Here is a 27,305-nt window from a genome sequence, read left to right as displayed (position 1 = left end):
GTGCTCCTGAAGGTGGCAACATAGTCCCGATAATGAGATAAGAATTATTTAAACTTTATCAAGAGGGTGAAGCGGCTTTAAAACAGCCACTCAAGCATCTTGGTGGAAAAGAGGTAAGTGGTTTAAGTCCATCGAATTAACCCTTCTGTCTTTTCTCATTTTTACCGACTTTATTTCATTGTTCTCGCTACTTCATTTTGGCTTCATTTCGGTCTAACGGTAAAATAGTAGAAATAAAACGTAATTGTTTTACATGCGTGATTGGCGTCAACTAAAATGTTTTTCAGAACTTATCTAGATTTACCAGCTGATCTGATTACAACTCTTCCTGTTTTATAGAAGGCTTTCATAAGCTTGCAGTAAAGTTACCACATGAACAGGAAATATTAAACACGCAAATACATTTGAGATAGTCCTTCAGTGTTGTCTGCGCGCCTGTGCGTTTGCACTTTCCGTGCGAAGACTCCGCGATTCCTACTCTATAGATCTTTCCCTGCCTCTGAATGTCACAACTCTCTGCCAACCCGCCAGCTTCCTGCAGCAAAGGAGCCACCTCTGCAGACTTGGGCATATTATGTCCCCCTGAGCTGCTCATCTCTTCCTTCTGGAGCGTTAAAACAAGGATGCCTTTGAGTCTCTCTGTCCAGCTGCACGGCCACATTCACAAGCACAAACACTATCTTCCTGTGTAATCACTTGACACCCCAAGAAATGATACACTGAAGAACCCTGCGGAACAACTAGAGAATAGAAACGAGGAATAAGGAATGCCATCAGACGTCCAGTGATTTCTTCTCCACGTAGAGGTATTAGAAGGCGTTCATCTGTGGCCTTTTTGGAGGGAGATGATGTTTTATAGTTGGAGGTTTATCTCTCGAATCCCAGTTCTTCCACTATGGGCAGCAGTGTTCACAACTCTCTCACTCTATTTCTCACTCATGGTCTCTCTATCACTCTTTCCTCTCTCCCCTCCTCCTTATGCATGCACGCACACACAAACACACACACGCACACACACAGAAACTAGAGTGAGTTCCCCTATCTGTCAGAGCCAGTTCCTCCATTTACGATGCAGACTTGTTTATGTTGAAGGGACAAGTGAATGACTTTTGCCAGCTCTACTTCAGAGCTTATTTGAGGCTTCGTCGCAGGTGGAACCAACGAGGCTGATAGTTATCTCCACAGCAGAGAAGGGACTTAACTGATATACGCTGTGGTTTGGCAAATAGGGTTTTGGCGCGGAGGACAGTCTGGTCGAGGACTGGGAGGAGAGTCCTTCTCGCCCCCCACAGCTCTCCATCCTGATCCTGTTGACTGGGGCACAAACACACACATAGGACACAGAGGAGAAGGAGCAGGGTCAGCCTCGGAGCCTTGGGGACCTGCTCAGATGACTGCTCGGATCACCACTGGAGGAGCGGTGCTGCTGAGGAGAAGAGCTCTGCAATGAACAAGACTAAGAGGTAACCCTAAAGATCTTTAGAACTGAGAGTCAGGTGCCCTCGAACCCACTCAGAGCAAAGTTTCCTTTGCAAGCGTGTTATTTGTCATCAACAGCAGAAACAGCTTCAAGTGCTGCAGCAGTAGTGTGAATAGTGAGGTTATGAGAAGCACTGTGGTTTGTGTAAAGGCTCCTGCTAGGTGAAAAAGCACATGGGTGTGTGTGTGTGTGTGTGTTTGTGTATATTTTTTGTGTGAGCGTTTAACTTTTTATAAAACCTGCTGTGTAGAGGAACAGCAGTTCTGCACTGAAGGAAAAGTTGCACACACAGAGACACACACCCGCATATCTGTGAAGAATATCAACATCACAGATAATGTGTGTACACTACACACAAGCCTGGTCTGACATTCAACAGCCGTGCATGCGCACTGGCAGTCGCCTTTCACCTTTCCATGGAAATCTGTTTAGCTTGCACAGAAAATAACTCAGATCATTCAGATAATCCCTTATATTCTTATTGGATATTATTGCATTGTTGCAGAATCTGAGATTCAAAGCTGATATTCTTGTTTGAGAAAAATCACAATTTGCTCTTTATGTCAATTCAGGTCTTCAGATCTTATGGATCACATCTCTTAAACAGACTAATTCATAGTGTGTGTGAGTGCCATCATGTTTTTTACTGCAATATTTACAGTTTTGCCATTGGTTTTATTACACTTTATGAACACGGCTGATGTCTCTGATAGTGGCTACAGTAGATTGTACTGTGACTTTAGTGTTGGAGCAAATCAATGAAGGGCTCTTTTCGGGAGATGGATCCTCTCGAGGCAGACGGAACAAAAATGCAGGTTGTGAGAGGGAAGAGAGAGAGAGCGAGCAGAACACAAACAAGGCCTTCAAAGGGTCCTGGCTTCAATTAATCAATTAAGGAAATAAAGAGTGGAATTTGCATATCCCCCACCAGTGTGAGAGGCAGAGAGGGAAAAGAGGGAGGGAGGAACTGGATCTGCAGCCAGAAGTCCTGACATGGATGGGAAAGGGTGAGAGGGGGATTTTCCAAAGAAAAGAAAGAGAAGCGGCTTCCTGAATGGATTGAATAGAACAAGGATGAGGGAAGAGGAAACTGTGGGTGAAGAAGTAGTCAGAGAGGAAGGGGAGGTGTGGAAGGACTTCCTAAAATAAAGTTATTGATACACGCACCGAGTTCCACTGATGTACCATTGAATACAGGCCGGTAAATACAATGTCTTGGGTTTTTTTCCCAAGTGAATGCAAAATCAGATTTGCCTGGAAGTCCTGCTCCTTCTGCATTCGTCAACAGTTTCTTCATATCTTTCTACGCATGTATTACTCTTCCTTTGGTACACCGTGGGAATTTCCCTGCCAAATTTCATGACGTTAATTATATTCCCCGTGAGTTTCTCTGTTTGGCAGCAAGCAGGTGAAATAGTCATTTCAGAAAACACGAAAGCTCAAAAGTCCCCCACGTGCGACACCATTAATGCTATTACTTCATTTCACCTAACTCATTAATTACCTTTTACACAGGCAAAGTGAGGTTGTTGATGAGCTAAGTGTATAAATGTAAGTGGGACTAAGTGAATATAGATTTAATGTAAAGCAAAAATCAAATCACATCCACTCTGGTGTTTGGAGGCTCTCATCTGCCCTTCATCCACTCATATGGAATCCATTTGTGCCATTTATATGTCTTATGCTAGAGAGTAACATAATATTTCCAAAATTTAATATCAAGAAGCAAAAACATGGCATTAGCTTTGGAATCTGGCTGCTTAGTTAGGTTTCAAATATATACACATACACAGTTGATGTGTGAAAAATATATGCACACACTATGTGAAGAGAAGAGGATGCAGATCTGGCCATTCAGGGAACTTGTTTCCAATTTCTCTGAACTCAGAGCATTTCCTGGTAGTGTCATCACTTTAACTGCTTTATCACACGAGGTGGTTTCATAAGGTACAGGCTGTTTACAGGGTACACACCATTTCCTCGGACAAGTGTAATAGGCTGTCCAACGCGGGGCAGCACCCAAGATGCAGGAGACTGAAGAGTCGCGTGTTTAAGTCAGTAAAAGTGAGTTTATGAAAAAGTCAGCAGGAGACACAGGGCACAAATAAGCGCTGAAAGGGAGCAGGTAACTGGCTCTCTTAGGGAGGCACTGTAAAAAGGAGCCCCCTGACTGTGGAGGTAAAAACCCAGGCGGCGCTCTGGTGCTGGCACCCACTGTGGCGTATGTGCATACAGACGTATGTGGTGTTGGAGGGCAGCCATGTGCAGCCTTATAAACTGAGCAGATTGGTAATTGGCAGCTCATCACCACACCCAGGACCCTGACAACAGGAGCAGAAACATTTGGTGCAACAGCTATTACCAAAGTATAAATAAAAGATAATACTCTACATGTAGAAATGGGAGGATTAAAGACCAATGCAGCCGACTGTTAGAAAACAAGCTTCTGATCTTATAAGGAAGAGGTGATTGTATTTACTGTGGAAGTGACATCTCATCTCTCCTGCGGTTAAATGTAAGAAAGCATATTTGCATCTTATGACTGCAAATACTCTTTAAAGGCTCCAAGACTCTTATCAGGAACATTTAAGAGAACACTCTTATGTGGATAAAACATTTTCTTCCCTTCTGATAATGGACAAAATGTCGGTAAAAGAGAAACATATAAAGCCTTGTAGCTACTGTAAAATGTTTGCTACACTCAAGGACAACTTATCAGATGTGAGGAGCTGCGGTTCCTCAGAGGCTGACCTGCATTATCTCCCCACATGCTGCTTCGCTTGTTTCTAGGCCGCCTGAATCCTCCCTAGGTTTGACTCTGTGTCTCTCTATGTCATCTATGCTTCTCTCTCATTCTTTTCTCTGCCAGGAAGTCCAAGCTGGTCCAGCGAAGAAGGTATACATGTCCCAGTGCTCAGGACATCAGTCGGGCCCTGCAGAACCCCAGTTCTGCTCCCAGCACCAGCGCTGTCAGCCTGGATGAGCTCATACAGCGCTGTCTAAACTGCTTTGGTCAGTCTCTTTGTTGCACATGTTCCCAAAGTATGTCATGTGCCTTTACTCTTTATCACAACCAGGTTATATAAATGAGGGATGAGGGAGGGAAAGGAGGGTATTTGGGGTGAGAGGAACCAGCAGAGGGGGGGCGAGGGAGACAAAGGCCAGTCTCATACAATCAAGCTTTGTTCCTTTGGGCTACAGAGGCCAGCTAGTTATTTCCATGCGGCACTTAACTATACAAATTCCTGTCTTCACCGTTTCCCCACCACGTTCACAAAGTTCATGAATCACGTCTTTTTTACCATTTAATCAAAAAAAAATAACAGTAGCTGCTCAGCGTAGCAATTTAGCCCATATTTTGGTGCATCTGGTGGTTGGTTATGTATTACCTGACTATATTATGTCATACAGGTTTTCTCCAAATGAACACTTTTGTGTGATATTCTTGTCTGCGTTTGCAGATTCCGAGGGGAGGTTTTCCAGCCCCAAAGGGTCCCACCTGGTTCATATGGCCCTAATGATGCACAGTTGGGTGGTGCCATCGCAGATGTTTGCTCAGAAACTTCTCACCTTATATCCTCAATTGTCTCACAGTTTAATAGTTTGGTCTCTCTGGTCCTTTGCCTGGAGTCACATGACCAGGTTCTTTAATCTGCTCAGGAAACAGGCATGGCATTGTTTTACCCTCAATATGTTGAAGCAGATTTAGTATAGATCCTTGCTAATGTGGTTCCATGTCCTTGACGCTGTCTTACTTATAAGGACTGTCCCTCAGACAAGAGGGACTTGAGACAGACTCAGATCCGCCACATTATTAGGTGAGTGAGGACATGTTGTGAGAGAAAACTGGTTCTGCTGCTCTGTTTGTGGGAAGTAAACATGCTTTCCTGTCCTGCTCTGTGGCAAGGCAGTGGATCAGCCAGTTCCCAGCAGTATTTGAGGCAAACACCCTCCTTGAGCAGACCATAGAGGACCTGTGGGCTCTTGTCCGATCAGAGGGAGAGGAGACGAACTCACCCCTCACCGACACCTCCTGCCTGTGAGCCAGCGTTAGATCCGATTCCCAGTTATAGCTCCATTACTCGGCAACATTTCCAGCAGCTTTCAACAGATTTTGTATGATCGGAACGGTCTGTTTTTGTTTTCCTAGAAGCCCAGATGTGAATATCTACCAAGCCCCATCCCCCTCCATGAAGAAGAGGAAGGTGTCTTTGATATTCGACCACATGGAGTCAGATGAGATGGCGGAGCACCTGAGCTACCTGGAGTTCAAGAACTTCTGTAGCATTTCGGTAAGTCGGAAAAACACCTGAATTTGCTCCGATTGTCACAGAAACATTCGACCTCTCATGGTGATAAAAACGTGCATTCGTTCTTGTGCAATTGTTAAACATCGTCGATTGCTGCCCGTGATTTTTCACAAGTTGTTGTGTGCACGTGTTTACGGCAGAGATTTACATTAGGGAATGCTGTCTGTATCGCATACAGTCAAATAAATGAGAAGTAAAACTAAAATAAATTACACTCGAGAAAGAAAGTGATTTGGAGGAACCCCAAGCGGTTGTGTGTCTGAGCTGTGCGATCTGATTGGTCAGTTCCCGGACTACCGCAGCTACGTGGTGCAGGGTTCGGTGAGGGAAAACCCCGCCCTGGAGCGGTCGGTCATGATGTGTAACGGAGTGTCCCAGTGGGTCCAGCTGATGATCCTCAGCAGACACACGGCCCAGCAGAGAGCCCAGGTCTTCACCAAGTTCATCCATGTGGCTCAGGTGAATAACTATCAGGTTTGGCTGCAGGGAACTGCCCTTCTTTGCTCCCCCCCCCCACCCCCGACTGACATCTGCTGTTACCCTCCACAGAAACTCCGAGCTCTGCAAAACTTTAACACTCTAATGGCCGTCACGGGGGGTCTCTGTCACAGCTCAATTTCACGCCTCAAGGACACCTTTAACCTGCTGCCCCCTGACATCACGAAGGTAGTTTATACATGGCGCAAATTATGCGCGTGGCCTCATTTGTCAGATTGTGACCCGTTTTTTTGTTCTTCGCCCGATCTCAGGCCCTGAGTGAGCTGACGGAGCTGCTGTCGTCACGCAGCAACTACGTCAACTACAGACGGGTTTACAACGAATGCAGCGGCTTTAAGGTGCCCATCCTCGGGGTCCACCTAAAGGACCTGATCTCGCTCAATGAGGCCCTGCCTGACTACATCAGCGAGGACAAGATTAACCTGAGCAAGCTGCAGCACCTTTACAGCAACATTAGCGATCTGCTGGCCATTCACAGCTGCACGCCTCCCTTCGAGGCCAACAAAGACCTTCTGCATCTCCTCACAGTACGACAGAATCTGAGCGACGACCTTCAGCATGGATATCATTTGCAATGATCTCACCGTGATTTTGTTTCATCTCGTTTTAATCCGTCAGCTCTCCCTAGACTTATACTACACAGAAGATGAGATCTACGAACTGTCATACACCAAGGAACCCAAAAACCCCAAGATCCAGGTCAGTCTGACGCACAACTCTCTCAAGTTCACAGTCGTTACAGCCTGGTTTCACACAAGGAGAGATGTTCTTGTGCTCTGCTGTCTGTGGGCGTAACATCGTCAAAACAAACACTCATACTAGGGGCTGAATAATTTCAAAATGAGCCACATCAAAGTGCAGTACGTTAGAGAAGCGTGTCATGTGGTGGGTGTGCTCTTTTTTCCTGTTTCCCTCATGCATCATCTCTTCATCTCTCATTGTACAGCCTGCAGCTCAAGACAAACCTCCAGTGGTCGCAGAGTGGGGTTCGGGGGTCACCCCCAGGCACGACCCCGACACCATATCCAAACACGTCAATCAGATGGTGGATGTGAGTCTCTAATGTCTGCAAACAACTCTGCTTTTCACTTCCTCATTGCACCTTCACCTAAAGCAGAACCAACCCGAGTGGTCTCAGTGTGTTTTTTCTTTTCCTCCAATGCTCTGTTGCCCCCTGCAGTCCATCATGAAAAACTATGACCAGAACCAAGATGGTTACATTTCGCTGCAGGACTTTGAAGAAATAGCTGCCAACTTCCCCTTCTCCTTCTGCATTCGTAAAACTGACAGGTGAGGAAGCCCCAAGCGTAAAAAAAAGGCCTCCGAATGAGGCACCGAGCAGTGAAAATGTGAACCGTGCCGTTTACACCAGGCCTCGGCTGACTAATTTTTGCACCCTGTCTCGGAACATTTCCTGCCCAGGGAGGGACAAATCAGTCGTGAAGAAATCACCTCTTACTTCATCAGGGGAATGTCGATATGTGCCAAGCTGGGCTACAACTTCAACGATGCACACAACTTTCATGAAACCACGTATAAACGGCCTACATTTTGTTACACCTGCGGAGGCTTTGTAAGTGATAGTCTTTCTTTTTTTAAATCTTAATAAATAAAGTCTTCATCAGCATAAATCACATGAATCAAATCTGTACTTGTAGCTGTGGGGAGTGATCAAACAGGGCTACCACTGTAAGGGTAGGGCAACGGTCCATATAATGTCATCTATAATCATACGTACATCGGTGGCTTCACAATTTTAATCCATGTCTGTTCCTCAGACTGTGGGATAAACTGTCACAGGCACTGTCGAGATCAAGTGGGAACAGAATGCTTGAAGAAACAGAAAAACCCATCTGGGTCCTGCCCGGGCACCCCCGCGTCCGAATCCAGGACCAAGGGCAGCAGCTTCAGTACGTCCGTTCTCCATCATCCTCAAAGTCTGGTTCGCTGGGCCAGAATTATTTCTGAACTGGGCACGCTGGTTTGTTTTGTAATCCGTCAGGTTCGGAGGAGGAGACATTCTTTTTCCCTCAAATTAACGAAACGGACAACTGCAAAGGGACCTCGACGTGGAAAAATAACACAGGCGACGCCGCGCTGTCGGATCGCTCCACCCAGACGGACCCTGGAGTGTGGACGCCTGAAAAAAAGGACAAGAGAGGGAGTCACCACAACCATCATGCCCACGCATCCCCTGAGAGAAAGGTGAAACCTTGCTAGCAGAAGCCAAATCCGACACATGCCAACCACGTCTTCCCTGATCATTGTGGAGCTGCTGAACCCGTTTTCTGTGTTCCAGGTCAACACGCTGCCACACAGAACCCGTGGCTGCTCTATGCCCATTTCCTTCTTGCAGGAGAAGATCGAAGAGCTGCACATCTACAAAGACAAGAGCAGGGAGCCGGACTGAGCGCCTTCCCTTCACACATTTCCCCAAATGGACAAAAAGACCCCAGAGTGCCACAGTTCTGACAGAGCTCAGTGGATCAAAAGTTGAAGGGATCCCCGTTTCTTGACTTTTCTAAGACTATACGAGGACTCTTGTGTGTTTAGGTATTGTTGTGACTTTTTTTTATTTGGTTTTGCTGTTTTTATTTAGGCCTCACTCAACAGTTTTCCTGCAGACATTTATGGAGGCGGCAGCTTGACTGAGGAGCAAGTGCTTTGGTTCTTTGGTGCTACAGTGAGATTCAACCTGTGGTCACTCCCTAGTGTCTGGGGAAAACACACACATCGAGCCTTTTCTCAAGCTTGTTCACATAATGCCGGGTAGGAGAGTAACACTAACCTCAACACAAGTCTGTTTCACTTGGACTTTGGCAGCTACAGGATACTTCTACCTTTCATTGCCATTTATTTGATGACACCATTTTCCTAGATGTAGGGATTTAGTTCCTGATCGGTTATTCCTCGTGAAATCAAACCCAACCAGAACCTTTTCTCGTTGGACGGAAACAGGACACCTGTTCAGTCCTGATGTATTATTGCCTCCTGTCATTACCATTATGTGAACTGTTCAATTCAAATTTTTTGGATATTATAAAGTCCGTGCCTTTGGGTAATAAAACCAAGATGTGCCGAGAGAAGATGTTTCATATTGAGCATTAATTAACCCTCTGTGTTTGACATGGTACAAATCAGATCGATCAGAAATTCCTTCGTCATGTGCCTTGAAACTGACCAGCCACTGTGTAGCACCCAGAACCAGATCATGTGTCTGTTATTGGACTTTGGACTGAACCCAACTGTAACATGGCGTTGACTTTGCCATATATTATTATTATTATGCTGCATTTCTTTCACATGGTATACAAGTCATTGGTTCCCAAACTGTGGTTTTCACACCACTCATGGTACTTAAGCATCAGCCAAGAAATTGAACAGGCCTTACTGGCAAGAATCCATCCATTAGATTTATTATATTGCAACAAATGTAATAAAAGTGTATTGCATCAAGACATTAAAATATTTATGTGTGACAGTATGTTTATTCTGTATAGGACAAACATAGGACAATGTGCAGGCTACCATATTTTATCTTTGGATCTTCACTCAGGGGTACGTGGGGGTAAAAAAAGATTCTTTTAGTTCAGAATCTGAAAGCTTTTAGAAACTCTGATGCACTTTTAGTCAATGCTGTATTAACTCAATTTATGTTAGGAAACCATTTCCTGTCAAAATGAATACATTAGTTTGAAGGACTGACTGGGAAGACTTCATGCTCCAGAATCTGAATTTTATGTTCCATGGTCAAGTTTTGGATTTTGTGTTTGTCAGGTCAAGAAGGTCAAGCAGAATTCTAGAGGTGTATACAAGCGCATTTATTGTATAAAGACAAGAACACAGCTGGGATAAATGGTCAATCTGTTCTTTTAATATCTGGTAGAAAAAAATGGGTTGGACAACAGGATTCACTACTATACTTAACACCAATCACAAAATTATAAAAAAAAAAAAGAAAAAAGAAAATGCACAATTAACTCCTGAGAGTGGCAAACTAATCTTTTCAATCAAAGACTGGATCAATGCTTAAATACTACAATATCAACACATAAAAATGTTCCATGTTTGAAAGCTATTGGGGAAAATAAAATGTGCTCACTTAGTTACTGAAAAATAAAGCAAAAGACAAAAGGGCCATGAGGGTAAAACATGCATTTGATCTTTGTTAAGATTCAGAAAACTAGCATAAGTATTCAGGCATTGCTGTATTTTTCCTGCCTAATCTGTTCGCAAGACGCAACCATAAACTGTGTTATTACTTTCAAACTGTAGCAAATGTGGAGCATAGATATCCACATTTAATGTATAAGAGATAATATTCATTAAATGTTTTGATACCTATCTTCTACCACCTCACTGTGCAGGCTAGCGTAAGACTTCAATCAGTAGAAAATAAAATGAAAAGACATCAAACTATACATTTTATGTATACAATGATTAGTGAGGAATGAAGGCCCATACACCCTTTACTTGTAAAGCCATTCATCCTTTCGCCAGTCCCAGCGAAAGGCGACAGTCGAATCACCAACGGTGATGATTATGGTTGGGGACTTTATACAAAATCAATTTGCTGCAGAGGTCAGAGTGTTTGGGACTAAGAAGCACAGGTACGGGTGCAGGACTGGTTTACTGGGAACCAGAAGAGGAGCCTTGGCTTCCCTGTCCAGGGTAGCTGCCATACTGGCTGTAATACTGGTTCCACTGATTCTGATTCTGGTAGTACTGTTGCCACTGCTGAGCATACTGGAGAGAAAAACAAACACAGTTAATTGGCTTGAACCCTCTTTTTTTCTGCACAACTCTCTGATTTTGAGGGGTTGCTATTATTTATTGGTATTAATAGAGTTAGTGTGGGGGATCTGTAGGTCTCCTGGTCATCCACTTGGAGCCAACAACTTAACGTACTCACATGTGACACCTAGTGGTGAAATTCTACATAAAGTCAACACACCTGCTGATATTGCTGGTTGTAGCTTTGAGGCTGTTGCTGCTGCTGCTGCTGCTGTGCAGGCTGTTGCTGGTGGTGGTTGTACGTCTGTCCAGAGGCAGGGGTCTGGCTATAGCTCTGGCTGTATCCAGGGTACTGATTGTAGTTGCTATAGTAGTTCTGGTTGTTGTAGCTGCCCTGATTGTATCCTTGGCCGTAGTTCTGGCCGTAGCTCTGTGGGGGGAGCCAGAGGTGCAAGAGAATATAGAGCACGGTCACACAATGATGGTTACAGGTCTTTATATTTATACAGTAATATCAAGATGAAGGACCTGGTTGTATGCTCCCTTGTTGTAAGGAACTGGCCGATTGTAGCTTCCTCCCGATTGCTGGTTACGACTATACCCACTGCGTGAGTCGGAACCTCCATCGCGATAGCTGTTGCCCCAGCGACTCTGGTTGTAACTGCCACGGCCTGTGGGTGAAAGATTTTTTTCAGGACGCAAGAGTTATTTTTTCACCCATCTCTAACTCACAAGCAACACTTGAAGAAACTCTCATTTTGCTTTAGTTACCTCCTCTGTATCCACTCCCTCCGTCTCCACTTCGGCTCTGGTAGCCGCCGCGGGAGTAGTCGCGGTTGTCATACCGCTGGTAGCTACCACCACCGCGACCCCGGAAACCACCCTGTCTGTTGTCGTAGCGCTTATCGGGAGGTGGACCGGCCTTACGACCCTCCTCATTGTACTGCTTCAGCAGATTCTCGGCATTGTCGTGTTGCAGCTCGGCGAAGGTCACGGCCTCCAGGAAGTCACAGGTTTCGGGGAGAGTGAAGTTGGCTTCAGGAGAGATAGAGGTAACCACGGGAAGCAGAGATACACCCATCCAGCAATAGTCGGATGGAAAGAGAGAAAGAGAGGGGTGGGGGGGGTGTAGTGAAGACCAGAGCAGTCACACCACCGGAGGACAAAGGAAACCTAGTTACTCTCACATAGAGACCAGAACAATCAGAAATTAAAAGCAGATAGATGGAAGCAAATGGCAGGGTGAAGGGACTAAACATGACCTCCAGGTGAACATGGAGGAAAATTTCTTAAAGCAGACAAGAAGAGTTCAGGAGAGGTAAGGAGGGGGACAAAAAAGAACTACAAGGCAGGTGAAAGGAGGAACCAACACTGCAAACCAAAGACAGCTGATGTAAGGTTGTTACAAGTTCACTTCCAACATCTGGAACATGTGACTGCTCGTAAGTTTGCCATTTAGAAATTTCCCTTCCAGGAATCGGATTGGGCAATGTTTACTGAACTATAGGATGGGGCAATGAGGCCTCAGTCTCAGTTTGCAGTGCGCCAGAAGTAGGCTGAATGGCAAGTGGCTGATAAAAGGCAAAAAAAAAAAAAGAAAACTTATGTGGACTTTAAATAAAAAAAAATCCAGGTCTGATTTCTGGTCAAAGTCTATAATGGGGGGAGGGGAGGGGGGGAGGGGGGGGGGGCTTCTTCCAAGTTTGATTTTAGAGACAACACATAGAAAAGTAAAAAAGTAGATCTGGTGTTTTGTCGTTTCCACAGCGTTCCTACCTTTCATTTCTAAAACAGCATGATCGGGCACATCCTTCCCCTGCTCATTGGTTTGCTTTAATGTTCGTTCTTTTAAATCCTCGTCCGTGGGAAAAATTACAATAGCCTTGCGTTGAAAACCTTCAAAAGGACGCATTTTTCGTCTCCTTGCTGATCCATATACATTTGTCTAGCAATGGTGACAAGAAAGAAGTAGAAGCTTGTTTGTTATTGTTTACTTGTAATGGCTTCCCACTGGAACCCTGCAATGATGAAGTGAGAGAGCTTTGGCTCGGATGTCAGTCTATGCTTTTTCTCAGGATCTAATGGCCTCTCATCACTCCACACTTACCTTCCCATCCGTGGATGTGGATACACCGGGACTGCTGATAGATCTTATGTATTTACACGCCCGAAAATATGACACTATCTACCAATTATTTAAACAGAAGTCGAGACTTTAGCGGTTATCAAACTTTATTATCTCGGAGACGATGTGACTGACTCAACCGGAGTTAAAACCGAGGTGGAGTAAAACTGCATATTTGTACTGATTGATTTTCATAAAATTGTAATGTTAATGAAGTCGTCCTGCTGTGCATTTAATTGTGCAAATCTGCAGTTCGCTAAATATCAGGTGACGCAAAAAAAACCTGATTTGCCTTGATAAGAAAACCTTTTGGCTCACACGTTTTTGCAGCATTTTTCTGAGCTTTTCACTCTAGCTTACAACGCAGTCAAACCAAAATAAAGTCGTTTTAATTTGTGATTATTCTGATTTGATATTGCGGTTTTACGCTTAACTAGTGGTGAAAACAAATCTTTTGACCCCAGAGAGGTAATTTAATGCCTCAAATGCCTGATCTAAGGCTCTTCATATATTACTGTAATATCTAAATAACGCATTTAAATAAATCACCAACTACTGTAACGGTTCCCCACTTACCTCGGCTTACCTGATCATCGGAGATCTTGTCCCCCAAGACAAAACAGACAGATATAACCTACCTGACAATACTCACAGTGTCCATAGAAAAGCCAGCCCACCATCAGACCTACCTACCTTTTAAACTCCATAAGCAAGTGAGTCTGGAAATTTAAAAGCTGTTAGTTTACTTACCTTAAGGGGCAATTTATTAACAAACACACTCAAAAGTTCCATGTATCTCAAGTAAAAATAGCTTTTTTTAAAAAAGCTATTGCGCTTATTGTCTTATTAAATTAGCAACGGAAGTTATTTTTCTTACTCACCAGTCAGAGCTTACTTGTTTCTCAACATCTTTACAAAGTCATGGTTTACTTGTACATTTTCAAAATCCACAAGACAAACAATACTGTAGTCTGACACGAAATAGCAATTGCAAATCTGCTGAGATGAAAACATAAAATATTCCTTCAGTTATGAGAGCCATTAATCATAGTCTTTTACAATACATGAAAAGCAAATGACAAGTAGATGATCAATGCTTCTTCTACGCTATAATAGTCTCCTGAAAGATAAATAAATAGTCCATTAGAGAGAGTGTTGAGCAGGGCACATTGACTGACTGTGGTGAGCAAAGCACAGACTATGGGTTAGAGGGCAGTACCTGATCTAGGATGTAGTTGCGTCTTTTGCGGGCGGCGATCTCGATCAGCCTGTTCAGACACTGGGTGGCCTGCTGAATCAGAATATCCCAGCGGCCTGCGTAGTTCCTCTGGCGACGCAGTCCCATCACCTACGAGCACACAGCACAGATCCTTAAGTCAGCTGGGTGAAAATGACTACTTAAACAAGTCAAAAGTGTGTTTTAAGAATGGGATTATTCAGTGGATCGTGGTTTGAAAATGTCCTCCCGGGGTATTGGTAAAGGATTGGAAAAAGTCTATTGTTGTGGCTATTTAAAGGTGACATCGTATCCTCAACTCAAAAAGCACGATTGTTACGTGGAACGACATGCTGTTGGCCAGAAACCACTACTGCAAGGTTTCTGAATCAGATATTTTGCTTTATCACGTGTTGATGGCTCAGGTTGGTTGATGCAGAACAGATGATCCCATTTAGGGTTGGCGGCCATCTAAATGAGTGTTTGCCCATTATCTGCTGTCCATCCACTATTTTAACAGCCGCACCTATGAGCGGCGTGCCATCCAACTAGGTCTTAGTGGTGGTGTTGTACTTTTTAAGCTGATGGGGATGGCTTTTTCCTCTTCCATCTAGCTGGAGTGGCATTTTGTGAGCTAGTGGCTGTTTTCTCTGTGTTTGGAGTTGTAGTTGTTGAGCTTGTGGGGGTGTGAGAGACACAATGTGATGAATTTTCATGGTTCCCTTTATGACTGGCAGCTTTTCAGTGAGAGCGTCATCGTGTTCCTTCTCTGAGATCCAAATGTACTGTATAGTTGATGTTGTCCTCAGCACCCAGTTCCCCTTTCCCTCTGCACAGTAGCACTAACTCCACCTGGTGAACCTTTTCATGAGCAGTTTCTGGAAAACGCCATGTAATTGTTTGAAGCCCAGCATGAAGCGTGCCCATTAAACAGGAATTCTTTCTTTTGCTTTATCTAGCCACATTGTCCTTTTGAAAGCAGGTTCAAACTAGGCCTACTTTGTAAAACATTAGCTTGAACTTCAATGTAAATTCAATATAATATAGGTCATTTTAGAAATATTATACATGGTTTATTAGCTATCCAGAAGGGCTGCATATTTAAAGACATCTGCACCACTGAATGAACAGGTCATGTTTTTATACCTTTTGACATGTTTTTGGGGACCTTCAGAATCTGCTGGCTTATAGCTACTGAATGTGTGTTAGCCAGGGAGGACATTTAAAAATCCAAACATAATAGTCAAAAGCTTAGTATTGTGACTGGGTAGGAATTGTTGCAAACAACACAATTATGCTCCGGCACAAAACACAACAGTCTTAAGCACAATGGAGTCTTCAGTTCTAGCATTTAAACAATACCAACTTGTGGGCGCAACACCATTTCTAGTTACGCAAAACTGTGGAGTGATGTGAAAGTGATCCCCAAAACCAACCTTCATTTTGTCCATGATGGCATTTGTGCCCAAGATGTTGTACTTCTTCTCAGGATTTTCCTCTGCGTGCTTCACAGCCCATGTGGTCTTTCCACAGGCGGGAAGGCCAACCATCATAAGGATCTGACACAAGTGAAGAGAAACAAGGATCTTGTTCTGTACTCTATCACAATTCCGTTAAAATGATTAGGATTCTTTTTTTATGGTGAACATTTAGCCATTATAAAGTGCCACCCTACCTCGCATTCAGATTTGGTCGCAGGCCCTTTAGTGCCTCGAATTTTGTCCTCCATCTCCAGATTGTGAATATACGTGTATCCCTCTGGAGGGGGAAAGTATGGCTGCGACTTCTGTCCGAAGTTAAACTCGACAGCGCAGTTCTTCACCAAGACATGAGGGAACAGAGCTCGGCCTGCCAGTGCCTCCTTGGTTGTCCGGAAAGCCACACCCAACGACACACCATTTTTCGAATAGCCCATCTCTACCTCTTCGCCGCTTTCAAAGTCCTGAAATGATGGTGACCAAGCAAGAATGTCTTTTTGAGCGAGCTTGTGACCGCAGCACTGACAACACATCCAGAAGATCCTGATATTGCTATTTATAAAGTATAAAGGCTTCTAGTACTTACAATGTAACAGCCGATGACATCATTTTCACCAAACTTCTCACCAAAGTCGCTGAACTTGCAGTTTTCGGACTTCTTCCCTGTTCCTCCATATCCAAAGGAGAAGGCCTCCTCACCTAAAGCAGGTAAAAATAAAATACAAGGGCTAAAATTAGCCCAAAGCAGTGAAGTTATACCTCAAATTAGATAAGGACGGCTCCACCCACCAAGCTGAGTGCTGCTGTGGTTAATTGACCATCCAATTCGGACCACGTGGGGATCTGGCTCACTGCTGGGTAGATGCTTCACAGGAATTTCTTCATTGATCTGAAAGTTCAGGTGAAACAAAAAAGGAGGTTTTAATTGGTAGTAAATAAAAGGTGTTTTGTTAAACAAGCATTAACTCCTCTACCTCAGTGTGGGCAAAAGAGAGAAGATAAATGGGTACGCTAACGCAATAATACAGTGTCAACAAGTGTTTATAGATATACACACAAAACGACACATTAATTACCTTCATCTCATAACAGACACGGCCCTGGATGACGCCGTGTGTTGCCCGTGCCCCAGCCCACAGGTACGCAAATCCTTCCAGCGTCAGTGGATACCCGCTGTAACGGTCTCGGGACACTTTAAAATGCAAGTCACAATTGTCTGGAGAAAAAAAAATAAGAATGTATAAATCAACAGCAGTGTACAAGCATAAGTAACAGAGAATGCTTAACAAATCACACGTGTTTGCTAGGACATGTATAATTTCAGAACAGATGAACTCTAACCCTGATCTAACCTTTTTTTCTGCTGACTCATGATACAGCAGATTTGCATAGGCCACAGCAATAATCATAAATTTAGCCGTTGCACTTACACGTATCAATCGTCACAAGACTGTCATCTATATTCTCTTCCTCGTCCTCAGCAGGGGGCTGTGGTGTTCGGGATCTGGAAAATGACACGACAGTGGATTTACAGTTTGTCAAACAAATCTCTGCTATTGCCTCTTTGTCCGCAATCATCTATAGCTGACAGATATCGAGGTATGCAGTGTTGAAATGCAGTTAATGCAACTTTGCAATGTGTATAATCTAAATATAGTAGAAATTGCAGAGGTATGTTTAGCAGTCAATGTAAAACTGATCTGATTAAAACAACAATTAAAAGCAACAACAATCAAATCATGACCGGATTACCTTTTTTCCTCCCGGTGTTCATAGTAGCTGTAGCTTCTATTCTCCTCATATGGTCTCTTGCGGCTGTAGTGTCCACCTTTATCACCCTCCGCCTTGACATGATCCGAATGAGCCGTGTCTTCGCGCCCACTGGGATGTTCAGAATTGTGATTGTCCTCCTGCTGCTGCTGGTCAACAGTTTCAGGCTCCTCTTCTTTTTTGATCTCAGCTTTCATTTCTAAAAGAAAAAGTATATAGTAAGAGTCAGGAAACAGTCCTCCAACTGTACAAGTGATGTTAAAACATTACCAACTTTTCAACACTGTCACAGAACTCGGGAGAAATATCAAAATGTTTGACATCAACTTTTCTATACAAAATGCAGCCAAATACATATCTGGCATGCACGATAAACTCAACTTTTAAACACTCACCTTCTTTGATGTCAGTGACTATATCTGTAGCTGGTTCAGGCTTGCTCTCATCCTCAGGCACATCAGATTTATCATCTCTGGATATATCATCGTCTGCTGTGAAGTCAGGCATGCTGGGTCCTGGGTCTGCAGCCACGCGGCTTTCATAAAGGTCGTCTTCATAGTAAACACTTGAATCTTTTCCTCCTTCCCTTTTCTCTGCTTCTTCCCTTTCCTCTGCTTCTTCCCTGTCCTCTGCTTCCTCCCTGTCCTCTGCTTCCTCCCTGTCCTCTGCTTCATCTCTGTCCTCTATGTCTTCCCTGTCCTCTATGTCTTCCCTGTCCTCTATGTCTTCCCTGTCCTCTATGTCTTCCCTGTCCTCTAATTCTTCCTTGTCCTCTAATTCTTCCTTGTCCTCTAATTCTTCCTTGTCCTCTAATTCCTCCCTGTCCTCCATTTCCTCCCTGTCCTCCATTTCCTCCCTGTCCTCAGTATCTTCTCCTTCTACTTCTTGAGGAACATAACCTTCCCCATCATCTTCAGCTGCGTCTGCATCTGAAAATGACAAAGTTCTATGTTTATAGTTTGGAATCACCATAAAATATGAAAACATAAAGTATACACAGTGTCCATGACAGTTTTACCAGGAATTATTTCAAACTTAAGGCAACTTTTTCATAGTAGCAAATGAAACTTAACTACAGTGATGCTAAATCTTTACTTTAGCTATGTTTGGTAGATTAAACTACACTGCAGATGTAAGCTATTACCAAAAAAAACAGTAAGTATTACTGTAAATTTACAAGTATATTTTATCAGATATTTATGATCAGAATCAGAACTAGACTCTGCAATGGTCGAAACGCAATGTTAGATCAATGTAGGAATAAAAAGCTGAATTGGAAAAAGCTCTCACCTTGCTGCTCTTCCGCGTCCCCTCCACTGTCGATGTCTTGGGCTTCCTCGTATTCATCTTTGGGCTCTGCTTGTTGTGGGACATCAGCCTGAGCTTCAGCCTCCAGAGCAGCTTTCAGCCTCACCACTAGGTCCGCCTTCAGGCCTTTCGTTTCCAGGCCGCGGCGATGGAGCTCCTCTTTTAATTCATTTACTTTCAGTTTCTTTACGTCAACACTCATTGTGTTCTTAATCTGTTGTCTTTATTTTAGCTATAAACACAAAAGCAGACGATTCAATTACAATAAGACATCATAACAACAGCTTTCGCTTTAAGGACAGATAGCTTAACCAAACTAGCAACCGTAGCTTATTAGCTGGTAAGGCAACGCTGGGGGATTTACAGTCAAATGTCCAAATTTTCGAAAGGTTGATTAAATGCTCGTACACTACATAAATCCGGACACAACAGCTATCGCAAATGTGCATGAATGATTTTTCACAGCTATGATAAAACTGGAATAATCGCCATTAATTTAGAACTGTAGCTACATGGCTAACTTCGCCGTTCTTAGCCTTGCGTGAAAGCTACGACGCCAGACTACAGATGTAAACATGTAAATTAAACTTAACTAATACGAAGCTACGGACGTTAACATGTTTAACATTTATGTTCAAGTTGTTTTCGTTTGGTTTGCGATGGAGAATATAGCCAAAATAAAACCGAGGCCTACCTCCTCTCACTCGAGTTGCGCGGGTCAGTCGTAACAGAAGGTGATCTCGGACAGAGTGCTGCCCCCTAGGGTCGATCGTGGGTAGCGCACGCCACCGGAAGTTACCTCAAGTTTTGTTTATGTTAATTTTTAAGTCGCGAGTTTTGCAAGGTTTTTTTTTTTTTTAACCAAGATCGGGAACTTTGTATTGAATTAAATGTGCCGTGAATTGAAGGAGTGTTAGGAATTTAGACGTATCTGTTGAAAAAAAGATGGGAGAACTTTCCCTCCAAAAAAATCAAAGGCAATAAACCACATTGTCCAGTAGGTGGCAGTCATAGCACAAAACCACTCACGGACAATTCCGAACGTTTAAATTTATCGTATAAGGAAATCCATCTTACTGCCATCGCTCCAGGTCGTCGTCATCATTACTTATGATTCGATTAGAAAAACAGTTTTAATTCAACTTCATCAGTGGGTTAATATTGTCTTCCACACGTCAAACATACCTTACAAATGACTGCAAATAAAAAATATTCTTGGATTGTTTGGTGATGTCTTAGCTGACATTTGTAAATGTTACTCATTCATGAGTACCACGTACTCACCAATTAAGACAAATCACTCTTTTGGGAATTTATAAAAGTGGTTATTCAATGGACATTTTGAAATATATTAGTGAATGTTTATTTATTTACAATTATCACTACAATGAGCATTGAAGACTAAACATAGAAGTATTCTATGAATGTCATAGCAACAACCCGTTACACATGGTGCTCAAATCATGAGATAATGAATGCACCAAATGGCATGGTGGACTGATATGGTTACGCCCTTTTGCAATCAACTTACACAAGATACGGTGCAACATCTTGTTTGTGCCCCACAAATCCAAAACCAGGGCATTTCACATACCAAAACATGATATCACTTTTTCTGAGGGACAGGGAAGGACAGCAGCACTCTGTTGAACTCCCTTAACTGAGCATCGTGAGTCTCTGTGGTTAGCTTGAGCTCTGCTATTTCAGTTTGTAAGCTAATAATGGTCTCGTTGAGCTCTTCTTCTTTGCGTCGAGAGTTTACACTCTGTCTGGCGTATTCCAGTATCATACATCCACCGCCAATAAGAAAGATGATTGTTTCTCCTAGCAATTCTGCACCAAGCTCTGCAGCTGCATCCTCATTTAGAGGCTTAATGGTGGAACCCCGCAGGCCCATGATCTTCATTTTTGTTCTCATCTCTATCCAATGGTAAACTGTAGGGTCACAAATACACAAATATGTTTATATTATATACATCATTAAATACATTATATAAACACACACACAATAATTCCTCTGTTACCCAAATACAAAGGTTATTTATCCATTTAGTGCTTATTATTCAGGGGAAGAGGTGGCACTTTACTGCTGTTCCCAGAGGACAGATAAGAACAAAGTATTTCGAAGCAATGAGTTAATATACACACTCGTTTTACTCGTGAATGTGCTGCATATTTTTATTCTATTACCGATTTGATTCTGAGAGAAACATTATGCTGCTCGTGTATTGTCTTGTTTTCAAATTATATTCAAGATTCTAAAAAAAATTACACTATTATTATCCGAAAGCAAAGGTTTCGCACAGACAATTCAATGACAAACAAGCCCCTCCCCTTTCAGATATTTCTACCTGCTATTGGTTAACAGAATAACAAACCAACGCTGATAGGTTGCGCGAGAACGACTAGTACAATGTGATTGGTTGTCGCTGTGCCGTCCTCACTGTAGACTTCCGCCTGATGTCTGACACTGAAATCTAGCGGTCATTCTCAGCTGAATGCCAGGCGATACTTACGCTGAGCTGGCGGTAAACAGACGTAATTTTTAAAGAATTCGCTTGTCCGAGCTGTGGCTTTTATTCGGTTGGCGACAGGCTTGCTCAGCTGCCTCACACCGAGATAGAGAAGCTTAGCGATAGGGAAGGCACCGACCACCATCTTGGCGGAAGTACGTTGAGTGTGCGTAATGACGTATCAAAGTTCCCTCGGCTCGAGAGCAGACGCCAGAGGGGTGTTTTTGTTTTTCACCGGTAGTTGTGCACGCAACTCTGCACTATGCGTGTGCCTGTGTTCTTCTCAATTTAAAATACTGCACAAACACACAAGTGTTTTCTCACCCATATAGTTTGTAATGATATAGCAGCAATAACGTCTGACATGTTCGTTTATTTTATGACAAATTATTACGTTGATTCTCTCCGCCCTCATAAACCCGATTTTATTTGTGGCCAAATTCTACATTCATAAATGGAAATCACTTTTTTTTTTTCATCTTTAAGTGTGATTTAGAAAAATATATTACAACTTATATGTAGCACACATCTCGTGACCCCAAAAGGGATATTGCGACCAAAAATTTATATATATTGCTTTCTCAATAAGAAATTGTGTGATGTATGTGATTTTTTATTTATAACTGTGCTGAAATAACTTCCAGAAGTTGCTTCTGGGCTCTTACCTTGTGTACCACAACCTGGGGGTTGGCTTTTTCCTCCAATACAACTCTTTGTGTATACCCTCTTTTCCCATATTTGCTCTTATTCCTCAGATGTCCCTCAAGGACTCATAATCTCACATGACTCCCAACAATTTCAACCACTTTTTGTTTCGTATTTGCAGCCAACACCCTTTTAAAGCAATATGATAAAGTACACACAATGATTATGATTACAACTGGTACATGAATACATATTTACAATGCCATGATTGCTTTAACATCTCAACACAGGCAAATGTGACTATAAACATAATATAAACACATCTACAGGACTCCCACACCACAGTGATGCAAATATGTGTATGCTTCCCAGTCCATTTTGTCTGAAAAGTATAAAATTAGCCCTTCTCTTCTCACAGACATAACAGTTAATCCCTCAGTGTGTTTATGTTCTCTTCATCATTAATTGGGCTCTAAACAGAAAGCAAGTTACACACTTTTACTGATACAGTTACTCAAGAATTACATGTAACCAAAGCTGCATTCCTGACCTTCCTTCATTAGTATTTAACATGTCTATTTTAGGTTGAAACATTTTTGAAAAAGTACTGTTTGAAATCCTGATTTCTTGAACACACAAATGGCTGAGATTATACATACTCGAAGAATCCAGATTCAATATCTTGATGCTCTATTCTTTCTGCACACATCAAAAACAGGGCAACCACGTACCGAGGGGTGTTACACCTCTGCTCCACCCCCCACAAATATCTCCATTTGTTGTCATGTGTCCTGCTGTTTAATGGTGTCACAACGCTGCTTTACAACCATTTTATTACACCATTCCTCTACAAATCCCCCCTTGCACACCATTTATGGTGTGAAAATCAATGCATAAAAAATCTATCCAAAAATGACGCTAGGTGTGATGCTTCATACTGACCAAGGTCTTCACTATTCTCTCTTAAACCACCAGGGTGGGAATCCTGCAGTAGAAGAATCCGTCTAGGCGTTAATGGGCCTGTAAAGGTCATCAGCCGACACCTTTCAGCCTGCAAACCCTCATTATATTCTTTAAACCTTCTTTTGACATATACACTCAACATTTTAAGCATATATTTTAGCAATAGCTATTTATTCTCTATTTTTCCATCCCTCCGTGTTATCTCTACCCTAAGGAAACACCCAAACAGTGTGACATGAGAAGAGCACACAGAACTCATTGTATAGACTATTCTCTTTCCCCACTTCTCTAACCTGTTTAGATTTGGAAAATGCAGAAATGGCTGAAAAAAGATCTTTGCCTTCACACCACTGAAACTATGGATGGAGTACAATATATTTTAGTGATGGGATTTGAATACTGTATTTTATTTGTTGGAAAAATCAACGGCACCATCACATACGCTTTGCGACCATCACATCAACATCCTGATCCTAACCCAGTTTCCAAAAGTCTAAGCAAGTCAGAACAGTATTGTCCACATTACTATTGGCTCTACTGAACTTTTCGTCTTTAGCAATGACCTGCCACAGCCAGTGTGACAAAATTGCAGGACGAATTAGAATAAAATACTTACCACCATATTGTCAAACAGCCAGTTACTACAATTCTCTTCCTACACGCGTCAACGCGGGGTGGGCGGGGTCAAACGTTTGAGCCAGCCCACATCTTCATGGTGCAGTCAGTGGCTTCTCGAGGAAACACCTCGCGTGGTGGATGAGCTGCAGCGGTCATGAAACGCCTTCAGTCAGCGTCTGCAAATGAAGAATTTAGTCTCCCAGTGGAGTCTGCGTAAACCTCACTTTGGTGATGACAGGTACGTATGGGAACCTGGAAGTATGCGGCTCCAATTATAATATGGATCATAGGCTGGATGAGCGAGCAGGATCCTGAGGGGTCCTAACGCCGTCCGGTGGAAGACCGCGTCACTCAATCACAAGTTTATCAGAGGTGATGAGCGCTGCTGCACGGACGGTGCTCTCTGGACCAGGCCGACAGTTTTTAAATGACACAGGTGTCGCGCATAGGGTGTCGACCCATCCACTTAGACGTCAGTGTTTTTGGGGGGTGGGGGTGAAGAAAGCCGTGTGGTCTCAGAGATGGATTTGTCCGGGTAAATGTGCTTCACTTGTAGTCGTTGCATACGCTGCATAGCAGCTATGCTGCCAAATCTCGCCTTTTTTCAGTAGGATGCTTATTTTGCTTTTATTTTTCAGTAAATGCGGAAAAACAGGCAGGGTGACCTGTGTGCTGTGACGCCGTCTCTGTGCTCTAACCTACTCCGAGATGGGGAGGACTGCGTTGGGAAAATTGTTGCATGAATCAATCATTCATTTGGATTGGTTGCTCCTCTTTTCGGTGTAGTATGCTAAAAATGATGCAGAACTGTTGTTGCCATGTTAACAGACTGCTTCGGTAAACGGATCGCAGGTGAGTAAACTGACGCAATACCTGATTTTGGCCAGCTCTATTTATTGACCTTATGTGAGATTATTAGCGGTCTGTCCCTGTAATGCTGAGATTATGATGGGATACAGAATGACAATGTGTTGCACCAAGAAGTGGCCGAGAAGTCACTTCAGTTTGCATCATGGTGTGTATTCATATGATGCATGTATGTTCCCACATGTTTCCAGTGTGTGTATGCAAATGTAAAGTTTGACAAATGCAGTTTCTCCAGAAATGTGTCTACGTTGGTAGATGCGTTCCTGTTATAGGTTATTAGATAACCCACATACAAAATTTGTCACCATTTTTGTAACTGGATATTTTCTGATGAACAAGCCAGAAGTCTTAGCACTCGTGGACAACCCATGTTAGCAGTTTAGTATAGTAAAAGCTTACTGCTTGTGTGTCAGTGTTATAGACTGTAGAAATTATGCAACAGCCCAACAACAGTGTGACAACATTGTAGTAAAGCCACAAAAAAAAAAAACATGATTGTGTATCACAGTATCCGGACCAGTTGCTTAATTGTTTGAAGCTATGCTGGACTTACGTGCACAGAGACCTCTCTGTCAGCCTGTGCGTGATTTGTTGATTTGGATGTAGATTCACTCAAATTGTCCGTCCACCCTTGTTTATTCTCTGGGCTGCTGGACTCAAATGTTAAACTAACAAAGCAGTCTAGTGAGTGCTGTATCTACACACGAATGCCCCCACATTTATGTGATTTGTTGGCCTTATGTACAATCCCAGGCTTTGTTGTTAATGTATGTATAGCAATGCTATCAAGGGCAGCTTATTTCTCAAAATGTGCACAATTTAACCCTCACAAGGATCCTTTGAATTATTCATCAATCTCAGCCCACTGGCGCATAACTCTTCATTCTTTTGTAAAGTGTGGCAGACTAAATGAAGGCAGTCTAGTCTGTATTGTTGATTGCGAATTGTATAACACAGCCTGGTGGGATTCCACAGTTTAGTCACACAGTTGCTACTCAAGGATTGTGGGTATTGTAGTTCTTTTCTGGAGTTTTACCAATGAGCAATGGTTGTCTGAAAATAACTGAATAAATTTCATCTGCATTTATTTCTTTGAAAATAACATAATTTAGTGTAGACACTATAAATGCGTACAAAATGTGGTCCCTTTAGGATTCTTAGTCAACTATATGTGACTGTTGAAGTCAGTTTAGCTCTTAGGGCTTTGAGAAGATCCATATGTGACTCACAGACATAACATCTTATTCTCTTAGTCACTTGCTAAACTTTCCTGGGAAAATATAAACTCAGGAGTTTGTGTCATTTAACTGATTGTGGATGGTTCAGAACCATGGTGTGCTGTCATAAATATAAAATTGGAAATTTTCTCACTGTTAAATTTCATAGAATAAAAATGTAAAGACATCAATATGCAATAAGGAAATGTGCACAGCAATTAAATTGAGTATTTGGTTTTTTTTGCAGTATGTTTATTTATTATTTGGGCTGGAAAATACATCAAGGGTAACCATAATGGGTAACCATGAGTTAATTTCTGTTGACATGCGGCATTGGGCACAAGCTCAGCCTCTTTATTTGTTCTGACAGGACATCTGTATCCATCTCTGTCCATTCGGGTCCTACCGATCGTTGCTGTAACACTGCCATTTTCCAATTCAGAATGACAAATGTGATATTTATGGCAGGCATATTATACAGCTCTAACCAATTGGTGCCTGACAACTTTTTTTTTTCTTGTAAAGTCACCGATATTTTGCCAAGATTCCATGCTTGTGTTCTAGCTTTTCCATTTCAGATAATAATAATCAAATAATTCTACATATTTTATTATTAGTATTATTTATACAATTATGAAACATCAGAGGCACTTAATTTGTTTTTAAGCATTTTACAGGACAACTAAAGCAAAGAGAAGATCTAGCATTTCCTCATAAATTATTACAAACCTCAATGACTGGTCCCATTCCAATCAAAATTAATAGCCTTGTAGAATGTAGCCTGTGAGTTTTGACTTCAGCTTCAAAGCCTGGTTTTGTGTTTGTGGTATCCTAAGATGAGCCATTAGCAACGCTGGAGTATTCTGAGCTGTTCACAATGGTCATGGGGTTCTCAACACATGAAATGTGCATTTTTTTTATAGCCCCTTTGTGCACATTTGTCAAACGCGAATAGGAATGCATCGAGAAAAGATAAAGAGCTGATGATCATCAGTTTCAGAGCCCTTGGGGGGCTTTTTTTTGTGCTTTGTGCTAAAAATGTATATTAAGAATTAAGCTCCTGAGGCTGAGTCATTTTAGAATGTACAATAATCAATAATGCAGCCAATATTTTTTGATGGTGTTCATCAGTGTGATTTAAAAAACAAAGAAATAGCTCAGGATCTATTTCACTTGACCCATCCAGCACCTTGTCTAGTGAAGCCCGTAGCGGTTTGAAATGCTTTGAGCATTATTTAATAACTAGTGTTGGAGAGCAACCTGTGCTGTGTAGGTTTGGTCCTGAATCAGTCAGTAGCAGGTTTTTCCTCTGCATTCCAAATGATATTTCTTTTTTATGCTGGTGTCTTTGATGTCGACTCTTGAGAGGCACCTCACTGCTGGAGACCACTGGATCCTCTGCTAATGATCTCTTCCCAGGCTGGGGTTACTGCTTTCATGTCTTGCATAACAGTTGCATTTTTCTTGCTAGCTATCAGTTGAACATGATGTTCTTTCACAGCACAATGGATCATCTGTTTTTCTGGAGAAACTGAGAGGATGTGCGCTGTGATTGAGGCACTG

General features: G+C 42.6%; 3 protein-coding genes across 5 annotated transcripts; 1 reads left to right on the top strand and 2 right to left on the bottom strand.

The window, feature by feature from the left end:
- Positions 1-91: 91 nt before the first annotated feature.
- Positions 92-10,245, top strand: rasgrp4 (RAS guanyl releasing protein 4). Of its 3 annotated transcripts, XM_011608657.2 has the most exons (18): positions 92-113; positions 1,230-1,463; positions 4,350-4,492; positions 4,942-5,053; positions 5,236-5,298; positions 5,388-5,519; positions 5,631-5,772; positions 6,076-6,249; positions 6,340-6,456; positions 6,540-6,815; positions 6,907-6,987; positions 7,235-7,339; positions 7,469-7,578; positions 7,711-7,861; positions 7,947-7,983; positions 8,067-8,198; positions 8,291-8,493; positions 8,588-10,245. In XM_011608657.2, exons 2-18 carry the CDS (start codon positions 1,447-1,449, stop codon positions 8,696-8,698), a joined length of 2,106 nt encoding a protein of 701 aa, XP_011606959.1. In that variant the 5' UTR covers positions 92-113; positions 1,230-1,446; the 3' UTR covers positions 8,699-10,245. The 3 variants fall into 3 exon arrangements, with proteins under 3 accessions (XP_011606959.1, XP_029699187.1, XP_029699186.1); XM_029843327.1 differs by lacking the exon at positions 92-113 and having other exon boundaries at positions 991-1,463; positions 7,947-7,977; XM_029843326.1 differs by lacking the exon at positions 92-113 and having other exon boundaries at positions 992-1,463.
- On the bottom strand, positions 10,141-19,740 carry LOC101072785 (heterogeneous nuclear ribonucleoprotein U-like protein 1). The gene is made up of 16 exons (XM_011608658.2): positions 19,614-19,740; positions 18,902-19,151; positions 18,007-18,540; positions 17,594-17,810; positions 17,272-17,345; positions 16,918-17,057; positions 16,631-16,730; positions 16,428-16,540; positions 16,039-16,305; positions 15,800-15,922; positions 14,367-14,495; positions 12,799-12,967; positions 11,794-12,057; positions 11,551-11,693; positions 11,243-11,452; positions 10,141-11,034 (listed from the first exon to the last, which is right to left on the bottom strand). The coding sequence occupies exons 2-16, from the start codon at positions 19,119-19,121 to the stop codon at positions 10,918-10,920; spliced, it is 2,820 nt and encodes a 939-aa protein (XP_011606960.2). The 5' UTR covers positions 19,122-19,151; positions 19,614-19,740; the 3' UTR covers positions 10,141-10,917.
- Positions 19,741-20,266: 526 nt separating this feature from the next.
- Positions 20,267-21,624, bottom strand: opa3 (outer mitochondrial membrane lipid metabolism regulator OPA3). The gene is made up of 2 exons (XM_003968677.3): positions 21,436-21,624; positions 20,267-20,854 (listed from the first exon to the last, which is right to left on the bottom strand). Exons 1-2 carry the CDS (start codon positions 21,575-21,577, stop codon positions 20,526-20,528), a joined length of 471 nt encoding a protein of 156 aa, XP_003968726.1. The 5' UTR covers positions 21,578-21,624; the 3' UTR covers positions 20,267-20,525.
- Between the last annotated feature and the right edge of the window lie 5,681 nt (positions 21,625-27,305).

Source organism: Takifugu rubripes, chromosome 11, assembly GCF_901000725.2.
Source record: "Takifugu rubripes chromosome 11, fTakRub1.2, whole genome shotgun sequence".
Classification (NCBI taxonomy): Eukaryota; Metazoa; Chordata; class Actinopteri; order Tetraodontiformes; family Tetraodontidae; genus Takifugu; species Takifugu rubripes.
The sequence above is the reverse complement of the archived record's forward strand: the minus strand, read 5'-3'. Positions and strand labels throughout refer to the sequence as shown.

Bases quoted from the DNA above. Each gene is read 5' to 3' on its own strand.
- LOC101072785 (XM_011608658.2), bottom strand. From the start codon at position 19,121: ATGAGTGTTGACGTAAAGAAACTGAAAGTAAATGAATTAAAAGAGGAG. The intron at 18,541-18,901 runs GTGAGAGCTTTT...TGTCATTTTCAG, and splicing joins GGACGCGGAAGAGCAGCAAG to ATGCAGACGCAGCTGAAGAT. The intron at 11,453-11,550 runs GTCCTTCATCTT...CTCCCCCCACAG, and splicing joins ACAAGGGAGCATACAACCAG to AGCTACGGCCAGAACTACGG.
- opa3 (XM_003968677.3), bottom strand. From the start codon at position 21,577: ATGGTGGTCGGTGCCTTCCCTATCGCTAAGCTTCTCTATCTCGGTGTG. The intron at 20,855-21,435 runs GTAAGTATCGCC...GTGACCCTACAG, and splicing joins CTGTTTACCGCCAGCTCAGC to TTTACCATTGGATAGAGATG.
- rasgrp4 (XM_011608657.2), top strand. The intron at 5,520-5,630 runs GTGAGCCAGCGT...TTGTTTTCCTAG, and splicing joins CTCACCGACACCTCCTGCCT to AAGCCCAGATGTGAATATCT. The intron at 6,250-6,339 runs GTGAATAACTAT...TACCCTCCACAG, and splicing joins AGTTCATCCATGTGGCTCAG to AAACTCCGAGCTCTGCAAAA.